This window comes from Pyxicephalus adspersus, chromosome 1 (genome assembly GCF_032062135.1).
Source record: "Pyxicephalus adspersus chromosome 1, UCB_Pads_2.0, whole genome shotgun sequence".
In the NCBI taxonomy this organism is placed as follows: domain Eukaryota; kingdom Metazoa; phylum Chordata; class Amphibia; order Anura; family Pyxicephalidae; genus Pyxicephalus; species Pyxicephalus adspersus.
Window position 1 is genome coordinate 165,097,654 of NC_092858.1, and position 12,554 is coordinate 165,110,207.

The window sequence follows — 12,554 nt, forward strand, 5'->3', positions numbered from 1 at the left end:
GATTTTTTAGTATTTTGTTCAGAATCTTTTTTTTCTAGGTTTTTCTCCTTTAAAATTGGGTGCGTCTTATAGGCCGGAGCGTCTTATAGTCCGAAAAATACGGTATATTGATGGGTTTCAGTCCTTCATGTCTGTGAAGTTTCTCCTTTATTCCCATCACTGTATTGTATATGGTAGTTTGTCACATTTAATTAGACTTAATTTGGTAATGTTGAAGATGTTTCTCAGCTCTCCAAGCTGCATCATCATTTGTATAATGGCTGCCTCTCTTTGTAGTTCTCTTCATCGGCTTCCATTTCACCTTAGAATCAAAGTCACGCTCCTGTGCTTTGCCTTCAAATCCCCACACAGTTCTTCTCCCACTTACCTTTCTGCCCTGATAGATAAATACCCCCCTAGCCGCTTTCTTCGTTCCTCCAATGATCTACTAATGACTTCATCGCTCATAACCTCATCATACGCACAGCTCCAAGACTTTTCTTGAGCTGCCCCGACTCTCTGGAATGGTCTTCCTCATCCTATTTGGCTTGCTTCTACTTTCTGCTCATTTAAAAGAGCACTCAAAACCCATCTTTTTAAATTTGCCTACCTGTCTTCTTCTGTCTCCTAAACCCTCACTACTTCCCACCATTCCATATCCCCCCTCCTGCATGAGCATTCATATTCTTTGTTCATCCAGGACAACCATCACATTGGGGGTGGGTGGTACAATGGAGCTCCAACAGGGAACCAGGGTTCAACTTTCCATATTGCCCACTGCTGGGGCTATGTGCTTCTGGGGTAAGGAGAAGGTTTTGCTCCTGGGGAGAAGCTGCAGAAAGACCATACGGTAAAATGACTTGAACTCATAAGTTTTGGTGAAATGCTAGATTGTAAGCTCTTCGGGGCAGGGTCCTCTCCTCCTCCTGTGTCACTGTCTGTCTGTCATTTGCAACCCCTATTTAATGTACAGCGCTGAGTAATATGTTGGCGCTATATACATACAGTTTAATAATAATAAAGTTGTAAATCCTATGACCTGACCTGACTGACGAGACTAAATAAGCCCAAATGAGTTGCATTGTTTTTTGCCTTTACAGATATTGGAGAACGAATTGTGTGCTGTTGCTTTGTCCATTCAAGGCATTGTGACAGGTTCTCTTGATTGTCTCCTCTACTAATACTTACGCTGCCCACCATTCTATTGTTTGGCTGCCCAGTGTCAGAACCTTTGCCCATAAAATGCCCAGGCTCAGGGCTGGAGGGATGGCCAACCCAAGAGCGAGAGAGAGTTTTAAGTCTTCTCCAATACAAAACTAAATAGAATATTGGATGAACACATATTTAGTACAGATTTGTATATTGCTTTATTTATATGTTTTACCCTTTGTATAAGGGTTATACAGTAACCTCACCAGGCACGTTCACTTCCATTAGTAATTTTTTAAAGGTTTATATATCAGGGATTCTGATAAGATGTTGTGACATTTTCACTGGCTGCATGCTTGTTCCTGTGTCATACTAATGCCTCAATCTCTTTTATGCATTATGATACTGGGTTTAGATATACTATAAGCAGCAATGCTCCCTGACTAGGCTAGAGTGTAAAAATAAACAGGAAGGCTGGTTTTAGAGCCCAATGTTCACCTCTTATGTGAACTTTATAACAGGTCCGCTTTACACCATGTATACCACAGTCCCAGCATCCTGGTGTTATTCTGCACAGGCTCCGCCCCCTGTATGGATTCTCGCCCCCTGTGTGGATTCCCCGCCCCCTACAGAGATTCCCCGCCCACAGTCTCCCCGTCCTCTCAGGCGGGTGACGTATTCTTGTCACTGCTGGGTGACAATGGCGTCTTCGCTTTTCATACTTCACAGTCGGTTGTAGGTACTCACGCTCGGCTAAGGAAGGAGTTTTAGAATGTGGTGAAAGAAAAAAAAAATAAAGCCGAACGGGAAACAACTCGGGGGCGCGCATCTAGCGCGCGGTGTGCTTTGGCCGCTCGTGCCCGCGCACGTAGGTGCGTCAGTGTGTCGGAGAGTCCCTGGACGAGAAGGTTTTGGGAGCCATGGCGACCAATATAGAGCAAATCTTCCGCTCATTCGTGGTGAATAAATTCAAGGAGATTCAGGAGGAGGGGAAACTTAACAGGTGAGCGGGTGTAGCCGGTGTGCCGCGGGAAGTACCGGAGGCCTGGCTGCGGCCTACACGGTGTTATGAGGAGGAGGGGGGAGTGTGTGGCCTGGGAGGCCTGGGGATAGGCAGGCCTCGATGGAGGCGGGGATGTCGGTTCTGGCGACGGATCCAGGCCCCAGCTTACCCTGTCCGGTGCTTAAACGGTGTATGTATGTGTATATTGACATTTATGTGTTTATATTATGCTGAGATATATCTCTACGTCACCTGCATGTTAGACCGGGAAGGGGGAGGGGAGGTTTGGGAAGAATGTAAACCCAAAACATGCTATGGTTTCCTGAGCAATTTATTAAGAAATTTACAAGGCCTACAGTCTTTGGTTTCCATGGTGATTTCACAATCACATGCCCATAATGCATAAAGTTTGTTTTGTTTGCAGCTTGACCCGCAAAGCAAACATAGAATATGGCAGGCTGCATTTGTTTACATGATGCAAGTACAACACTTCCTGTGCTGGGGTGACAACACCTGGCATACTGTATCTGTGAAGAAGCATCGTTGTCACTTTAAAGAGGAAATAAACTCAAAAGTCCCCCAAAATAAAAATTACACTTACCTTCAATCCTGCAGCACAGTCAGTCGGTCCGGAGGTGTCTTCCATCGGGTCCCGCGTCAACCCTACATCTGGTCTACTAGCTGGCGCGCCGGGCACCGCCATCTTCTTCTCTTTTGGGTTCTTCTTCCATCTCGGGCAGGGAGCCTTTTCGTGAAAGGCAAAAAAAAAGTGCCGATCATACGTGCGCAGTGAGATCAGTATGTTTTTTTTTTTTTTTCAAAACCTACGTCACCTGATTTCGCCCTTGGGTCCGGTGACTTGGTTGGAAGGAAACTTGTGGTTCTCACTGCGCATGCATGAGTTTGGCAATTTTTTCCCCCTTTCATCAAAAGGTTCCTTCTGCATGCACAGAAGGAGCATCCAAGAGCCTCCTGGGATGTGTGAAGTAGGTATCCTGGGGGAGGCTTTGTGTTCCCATTAATTCTCGATCACAGAATTAGGGGGAGGTGCTGCACCTTTTTTTTTGTTTGCACTTAAAATATGGTGTTGAACTTTAAAAAAAAAAAAAACAATCAGAATTTTTACCCTATATAAAAGGGTTGTCTACACTTTTATGTAATGTGAAAATTCTGAGTTTAGGTACGCTTTAAACCAGGGTTCATTCGGAGGTTGTTAGAGTTTCTTGAGCAATGAGCTGTTTGGGTCTCTAAGGTCAGTTATCACTGAGACCGATTGTTTATTTGAGTGACATTCTTCCCACTGGCCAACATTGTAGGAGTAATTGATCCCACTGACCCCTAGTCCAATGTACCATTAGCTGGCCATATTGTATATATTGGGCAGGCAGTGTACTCCCCAGATCTTTTTACCTGGGCACACAACCTGGCACTTTTTAGTAACCACCTGGCTGTTTTTGAGTGGTTACTGAAGTGCTGGGTTACAATACAGGCGCTGCCACCCGCTTACAATTTCTTCCCATTCCACTTAATAAAATTTCTGGGTTCAACACTGCAGGGGTTCCCTGAGTTATATTAGTTTTTTCAAGTTTGGTATGTTAAGTTCTGTAAAGCTGCTTTTAAAGCGTACCTAAACTGAGAGTTTTCACTTAACATAAAAGGGTAGACAACCCTTTTATGTAAAGTAAAAATTCTGTTTGTGTTTTTTCTTTTTTTTATAGGAACTAAACTAAAAACTGCCAAAAAAAAATACCCTTTCAATCCCCCAGGGCAGTCTGATTCATCTGGGGTTGTCTTGCATCTGGTTCCACATCGTCCCGGCATCTTCGTCTCTTCTTCCGGGTTCTTCTTCCCAAGTCACCCGACCCAGGCGCGAGATCGAATGACGTTGGTTGGAAAAAGAAAACTTGCTGATCTCACTGCGCATGCGTGGGAAAGGCACATTTTTTCCCCCCACAAAAAGGCTCCTTCTGCACATGCCCAAAAAGCTCGGGCATGCGCAGAAGGAGCACCCAAGAGTCTCCCGAGATGCGTGATGTAGGTATCCCGGGAGGCTCTGTACTCCCATTCATTCAGGGGGTGGGCCTGCACCCTCTTTTTTTTTTTTTTTTTAACAAAAGAAAACAATCAGAATTTTTACCCTGTATAAAAGGGTTGTCTACCCTTTTATGTAAAGTGTAAAATTCACTAGGCGATCAAGAATTAGGGGGCAGTGCTGCACAAAAAAAAAGCAAAAATTTTGTTGTCTACCCTTTTATGAAAAGTGAAATTTCTGAGTTTAGGTACGCTTCAAGTGACACACTAATGGTCTTTTTGGCAATCTGACCCAATGGTCACCAATGTAAGAGGCATATTTCCCACTGACCATCACACTATTGTACTATTAGCTGCGGATATAGTAAATACATTAGGGGTTCACTGATGAGTTGAAAGGTATTTCAAGGGTTCCTCCATGTTTGTATAACATGTCCGATGAACTGAATGCTTCTCGCTGTCTGCTGTTATTCCTTCCACCAGCTTGTACATGCTTAGTTTCATTGTGGTCAGCGGTAGGAACCACAGCGGCCAACCAGGGCAGCAAGTCTTTTGTATACCTCAAAGTATAGAATAATTACAGCGGCGAGGGAGTGGAGCTGTAGCAGCACCTCTGTACGTCAGGCCATTGGAAAAGTACATATGTGTACTTGTGCTTCTTTCAAGTGACTTTAAACTAATGCAAATCCTGAACAGTTGTCTATTTTATTAAATACATTTTTTAAAAATCCACTGTGTTGTAGTGCTGTTAATCTCCTGCAACCAGTCTGAAGCCAATTCCCATTTGCATGCTTTACAGCAATGTTACATTGAAATTATTATTGTGGGAGTACTGGTGGTGACAACACTGGATGAGGCCTGCTCCAGTGTATGTTGCTATTTGCTTCAGAAACCTGTGTATTGATGCGAAAGCACAATTGCAATGCAGAGAATCAGAGCAGTATAGGTTATACTAGAACCTACATGTGAGGATCCCTAGTTATTATTGTGGTGTACTTTTTTAATTGAATTATAGCTCAAGTCCGCTTTAATACAAGGTGTCTTGCTCAACATTTCCTTTACCCTGGTTTAAGTTCTCCTCATATTCATATTGATTATTTATGTTTGGCTGGTTCTAGTCTTCTTCTCTGTCTGCACATTAAAGTCTCATAGACCTAAACAGGGCTGTGTCCCTAGTCTTGAGATTAAGTTAGATGAGTCCTATAGATGTTTGGGGTTGTAATATACAGAGAAAACTAGCACCTGCTAAATGCAGAAAAACTGTGGCACATTAGGTTCTTGATAAGTTCAGAGAGACATACATATACCTATCCTTTAATCTATTAAAGTTTTTTGAAAAAATTTAGAATCTTTGATTACATTTTTAAATGTGACTGAGCCAGTTAAACAGATGATGAAAATGTTTGGATATGCTGATACAACATTTTTAAATAAACCGACGGTATTGTGAAATAGGCTGTTGGGCAGAATACAGAGGCATAAGTGTCCCTTTGATTTTGGCTAAAAAATATTTATTATTTTTTATTAAGAAAGTAGCGTACAGAAGTATATGTGGTGGCCAAGTGCTGATTGACAAGTTTGTGAATCAGAAATGACAGCGCTGATAGCTATGACCCCTGCAATATTTTTCCTCATGATACAGTGCAGGCAGGCACAACCTCATTAGACAACTTTGCTCTTAAAGTGTACCTAAACTCAGAAATTTAATGTTACATAAAAGGGTGGACAACCCTTTTATGCAAGGTAAAAATCTGTTGTTTGTTTGTTTTTGTTTTTTTAGTGCAAGCACCTTACCCTAATTCTCGATCGCCTAGTCGATCGAGAATGAATGGGAGTGCAAGACCTCCCGGGATACCTATGTCACGCATCTTGGGAGGCTCTTGGGTGCTCGGGCATGCGCAGAAGGAGCCTTTTTGCGCAAAGAGAAAAATTTGTTGACTTCGCGCATGCACAGTGAGATCGGCAATTTTTTTTCCCATCCTACGTCACCCAACCTCGCGCCTGGGTCGGGTGACTTAGGAAAAAGAACAGGAAGAAGAGGAGAAGATGGCGGAGCCCGGAGCATCAGCTCTGGGACAGATTCTGGGACAACGCGGGACTTGATGCAAGACACCTCTGGATGTTCTGGATGTGGATATTTCTTTCTTTTTTTTTTTTAGTTTAGTTTCTCTTTACTTCTGGTGTAGTGGAGCATCGTTTCAATGCCATGATGGCAGGCTGTATTAGGTGAACTTCTATAGAAGGCTCAACAGGTATTTGAGAGAAAAACAGAAAACTGAAAGTGCTTATACACACTTATGAATAACTGCTGAAACTTTTTTTTTTACTTTTCTTCTGGAGATAGTTTTACTCTTAATATCTCAGCTTCCATCATAATGCATTTGACTCTAATCAATCAAACAATGGGATACCCTGTGGAGGGCAAAAACTCTGGGATGGAGGAATTAATTGGGGGACAATCCTATAGGGGAGGCTCTTGGCTGATGTTCTGCGCATGCCCGAGCATCTCGGACATGCGCTGAAAGAGCCCTTTTATCAAAGGCAAACAAACTTCCGATCTCGCACATAGGCAGTGGGATCGGCAAGTTTTTTTCCAATGTACGGTACCCGATCTTGCGCCTACGCAGTGCCAGATCCGGTAACTTGGGAAGAACGCAGAAGATGATGGCAGCGCTTGGCGCTCCCTCTGCGCCAGGCTGAAGACGGATACTGGGACAACGCCAGACCTGATGGAAGAAATCTCCTGACCGACAGGCTGACCTGCGGGATTGAAGGTAAGTGTGATTTTATTGATTTTATTTAAAGGTGTCACTCATTAATGTTTACCTACTGATTAATGGTAATTAGGTCAAAGTGAAACCTCTGTCTAATGTAAAACAAGCTATATGCTAGCATCTCAGCAAATGGGTATTTTGAATGAAACCTGAATGATTTTGTTTCAACGATATTTTGTTTATAATTGATAACCTGTATTGTTAAAAAAAATGATGAATAATGTTTGAAGCCCTCTAAATGTCTCCTTTTGGATTTCTTGAGTATACTAGTTACTTTTTTCAGATCAGTCAGGTTAGTCTCTAAACTTTATCATGGGTTTTCTTAAATACAATGAACCCTCTGCACACTCCTGCAGATATTGCTTATATGCAAACCTATGTGCCAAATTTGCCAGCGTGGTCCCTTTCTGCACAGTCCCTACTCTCTAGGTTCTATATATGTAAGCTACTTGGATTTGAACACAGACAATTAATTTGGACCTGGGGAGATTTTTTGCTATCATTTTGAATAAAAACAATCTCCCAAATAGAGATGTATTCTTCTTCGCTACCCAGAAGTAACCTGGAAATGGGCTGTAACTCTTTCTTGCTTTGTGTGAGCTGATCAACACGCACATAGACTGAAGATTTAAAATGAAGTGTGTTAAGCTCTGAAAGAGTACAGTAAGTCCAAACAGGGAAATTATGCATCTTTAACATGAAAATCCTATGTTAGAGTCCAGCCAAAACATCTTACAATAACAACTTTACAAAGTTCTCCTAAAAATTGAGATTGTGAATCTGAATCCAAAATCTATTTTTTTTTTTAGTTTTCCCTAGAGGTGTCTGATGGAGATTTTTACCCTCTGAATTTATTTCTCACAAGTACAGAAAATAGATTTATTCAGGATGCTTTTTGTGCTTAATCTGGTCTTCTCCTCCACTTGTGTGACTGTCTGTCATTTGCAACCCATATTTAATGTACAGCGCTGCAGATTATGTTGGTGCTATATAAATCCTGTTTATTATAAATATTATTAATAATCTCTGATGAGCTATGCTTCTTAATTTTGGGCTATTGATTTCTGACATGTCCTGCACTGATGAATTACTGATGTAAATGCATCTTACCTGCACACTAATGTGTGCTGAACTTTGAAAATTGCAGTAATCTATCAATTTTTTTTTTACAAATGTCATGTATTCCTTAGAATTTAGGCTGACCATATGTATTTGTAGTGAAGCAGCCCAAAACATCCAGAGAATCTTCATTGTTCTTCACTGTTACCTGTAATACATTTATTCTATGGTTCTTCAAAGTGTGTATACCTGGGTTTTTGTGCTTCCACTAGGACCACTCTGGAAATTCTCTGGGTCCTTGTTTCTTCAATTTCTTTTCTGATAATAGTTCTGGACATCATCATATTTCCAAGAAAAGTATTCCTAATGTATTACTTATCTGCTACACTTTATTTCCCTTGGTGACCATTGCATTGCTGGTATTCTGTTTTGCTGGTTTATTTGTGCTTCTGTAGAAACTGGGCATCTGCACTTGTCTACATTTGTGTGATGTTGATTCAGGATGACAATGTTGAGTTTTGGTATTATATTGATCTTTGGCATGGTGTGAAAATGTCAAGGTTTAATCACTGCATTTAGGTAGTGTGTGTGTCCTTTAATAGTTTTATTCCCTGTGGGAAGTTGTTTCAGTTGATCACTTGGGTTATTGATGGTTAGCACGTTTGTTGTGGTTGCTTAAATAATCCTGGAGTTACACTTTAACCTCTCCTTTTAAAGTGCTAATAATCTGACGGTAAGGTCAGTGGCAGCCCACACATTTCTTTTAGTACATGTTTCTCTTTAAATAGCAACTGCTTTCATTTTTACATGCTTAAATCATCAAGAAAACTTAATATGCAATTCAGTGCTGTAAGCCAACAACAAACTGGGAGCCCCTGCATGTACTAAGAGAAATAAGAGTTAAATTCTTCTGCAGCATTTTTGGGGACCTGCAGTTGAACATAAACATTATGATGTCAGGCTCTATTAATAATCTGTAGATTTATAAAAGCAGAAAACCTGTTCTCTGGCAGCATGGTCTGGATTGTTATGCTTTCTAATTTTCAGCTATTGGTTTTGTTGCAGATTTCTAACATTTCCTGTACTGATGAGTTAGTATTCTTCATACAGTTGAAAGCATTCAGTTTTGCTGATTGCAGAGATAAGTCTTACTCAGGACCCCGTTGGAGAGACCACTTTCACTTAGAAGGCAAGGTGTTCAACTTTGCTGCTGCTGACAGGTTCAAAACACTGTCTGATTTCAATTCTGTTTGTCCCCATTAAGGATGCTGGCGACAAGCCACTGTGCTCGCATTCTACACTTGTTTTACACTTGTCCATCCTGGGTCGATCATGGTTTAGAGACCTCCATTTGTCAGGGGAAAAGATTTGGGGCTAGTTCAGATTTGGTGAGATTTCAGTGCTGTTACCATGTCTGTCGCTCAGAAGAAATGAATGAGCGGTTCTGTACTGTCCCATTTAAAAAGTTCAAACCCTGGGCTGAACAAGTGCTAACTTTTCTTTCTGATACTCTCTGCATTTCTTTAGCATTGTTATGTCCCCAAACTTTGCTGTTATCAATATTATGTGCTAGAATTCTTTAGGGAGAGCTCTGACCATTAAAAAGTTTGTTTGGCTTGAACTTTCGGTATGTCAAGAATTTTGTTTCTTTATTATGTTGGACAACTTACAATTAATATCCAATATATAATATATATTTGGATATACAAGTTAATATATAATAAAAATATATTTTGTTTCGTTTAAATATAGTTGTTTAGCAAATTGCATGGTATTAATTTGATTTACATCTGTGTTTCTTGGTCTTTTTAAAATGAGGGGAACCCCTTGAAACAAGTTTCAAGTCCTTCTAGAATTACAGTATCCACAGCTCATAGTACATTAGTGTGGTGACCGATCGGAAAAATGTCATCCTTTCAGATAGCCAAAAAGATCGTTGATGTCACTTAAACTGACCTGGCAGTCAGAAACTGCACATTGCTCAAGTATACTGTAATGTTACTTTGTGTTGATATTCTCTGACATTGTATTTTAGTGAGAACTCTGAAAACTCTCAGAATGGGGAATTAACAGCACAGAAGGAAGAGAACAGTTTAGAACCCACATCCGACTGTCTACAAAGTGAAGGGACTGCACCAGTTTGTCAAGATGAAACCATGAAGACTGAAAACATGGAAGTTGTAAAACCTGTGACAATAGGTAAAACCACTGAATTAAAATAAACCTTACCTCAAGAAGTGAATATTGCATTGTTAAAAGGACCCATGGGAAAGGACAAATAAGAAACTTAAAAAGTTAGAGCAGTTAGACTTTATATTGCTGAAAAGGCATGCTTGTCGACATTATAAAAATCCTACCTACCTATTTGCAATCTTCTTAAGAATGTGCACTACATTGGAATCCAATGTGTTAAAATGATCTTCCATGTGCACATGCTGGAGTTGCATTGTTCTGACCCAGCCATTCAAGTTGGCTGAAGTTCCCAAGTGTGGCTAGAAACATTTACATCCTCACAGCTGTATATCCACTATTTTCTCCTTAAGTTTTACTTTACCTGTGAAAAGCCCTGAAGTGTAGCCACTAATTTAGTAAATGCTACTTGCTGGATTAGGAGTTGAAACGAAAGGAAAAGAAGCCTGATAAAGACACGCTAATGCAGCCACCACATGTAGTAAGCTGCAATTTGTTTAGTTTTCATTGTTGGGTTTAGATGAGCTTCAGATTTAATTATAATAATTGACACTTATATTTGTGATTGAAGACCTTCTAAAAACAAATTTGAAGATGTATGTGACAATTCAAAATAAGATATGATATGCAATTTTTCTTTAACTTTGTCATCTGTAAAATTTCCTAATCTTCTCTTTGAACATTGCCTAATGAGTCTTATTTTTTCCCTGCTAGAAACAGAAAGTGCATCAAAAGAGTTAAAACCTGCAGAATTAACCTCCGATGATGAAGTAAAGAGGGATTCGTCAAAAAAGAAATCCAAGAAGCACAAGAAGCATAAAAGCAAAAAGAAAAAGAAGAAAAAGAAAAAAGAGAAACATGAGAAAAGATCAAAATCCATTTCTAGTGTTGAGGACCAAGAGAATGTCAGTTCAGAATCAAAATCTGTTTGGAAACCAGCCTTTTCATCGCCCCCAAAAGAACAGTGCTTATTGGATGTGTTATCATCTAAGGCAGATGTAAATACAAATACAGTAGTACTTTCTTCAGCAAGCACACAAGAAAATAAATGTTCTGAATTGGAAGATAAACCAACTGGATTACCGTTAGATGTAGATTCTGGATTCTTCGGCCCAAAATGCCCAAATGAATTAAGTAAAAATGTTTCCGAAAATTCTGTAGCATGTGATGCTGAAAATAAAGAGCAATGTGAAGTGTCGAGTCTCGCAATTCAGCAAAGCAGTGAATCCACTTCAAATATTGATAAGACTTTTGAAACTGATAAAACACAGCAGAGCAGGCAATCCTTGGCCATTTATTCACAATCAAAAAGTCCTGGAGTAAACAGTTCTCTAGAGGTTAACAGTGAAACCGATATCCTTGACCCAAATAATGGATGTGAATCATTATCAAAATCCCTGTCAAAATCAAATTGTGAAAAACTGCAAAAATCCAAGGAAAAATCACGCTCAAGTTCACAACAACATAGATCAAGATCTAGGTCTTTAGTAAATATTCCAAGGGATTCTGAGACCAGTACTAAATCTCCTAAATCCAGGCAGAGATCATATTCAATCTCTCGTGATCAAAGAAAACGATCCAGATCAAGTTCTGCAGGTCAAAGGAGAAGATCATCTTCCAGGTCTCCAGCAAGGAGGCAGCGATCACGATCCAGGACTTCTGCTCGATATTCTAAATCCCCAATAAGAAGTTGGTGGTCAAAATCTATAAGAAATCGACAGAGGTCAGTGTCTGTGGTCAGAAGACACAGATCAAGGACTCGTTCACCTACAAGACGACGCAAGTCCAGATCAACTGAGAAGAGACCCTGCTCAAGAACAAGGTCAAGATCACCAAGTAGACAAAGAAAATCCAGATCAACAAGCAGAAAATATAGACCGAGGTCTAAGTCAGCAACTAATAAAAGAACCAGATCAAAATCAGCAAAGCGGAGGCTATCAAAATCCGACTCTAGAATTCGACGATCAAGGTCTTATTCAGGTTCCCGGAGAAGGAAGTCTAGGTCTGGTTCAGTGGCCAGGAGACGGAGGTCAAGAACCAGTCCAGTTGCCAGAAGACAAAGGTCAAAGTCTGCAAGTAAAAGACACAAATCCAAGTCTATCTCGCCTGCTAGGAGGCGCAGGTCCAGATCAGCATCATTTACTAGAAGGAGGTCCAGGTCAACCTCCCCTGCTAGGAGGCGGAGGTCTAGGTCAGCCTCCCCTGCTAGGAGGCGCCGGTCCAGGTCAGCCTCCCCTGCTAGGAGGCGCCGGTCCCGGTCAGCCTCCCCTGCTAGGAGGCGCCGGTCCCGGTCAGCCTCCCCTGCTCGGAGGCGCCGGTCCCGGTCAGCCTCCCCTGCTCGGAGGCGCCGGTCCCGGTCAGCCTCCCCT

General features: G+C 41.1%; 1 protein-coding gene across 1 annotated transcript in view; it reads left to right on the forward strand.

Moving 5' to 3' along the window:
* The first annotated feature begins 1,776 nt into the window (after positions 1-1,776).
* Positions 1,777-12,554, forward strand: part of SON (SON DNA and RNA binding protein) — a 56,088-nt gene continuing 45,310 nt past the window's right edge. Inside the window, exons 1-3 of the mRNA XM_072420178.1 lie at positions 1,777-2,131; positions 10,031-10,194; positions 10,900-12,553. Of these exons, the coding sequence (XP_072276279.1) occupies positions 2,049-2,131; positions 10,031-10,194; positions 10,900-12,553 (1,901 nt within the window). The 5' untranslated portion in view covers positions 1,777-2,048. The remainder of the gene's footprint in view (positions 2,132-10,030; positions 10,195-10,899; position 12,554) is intronic.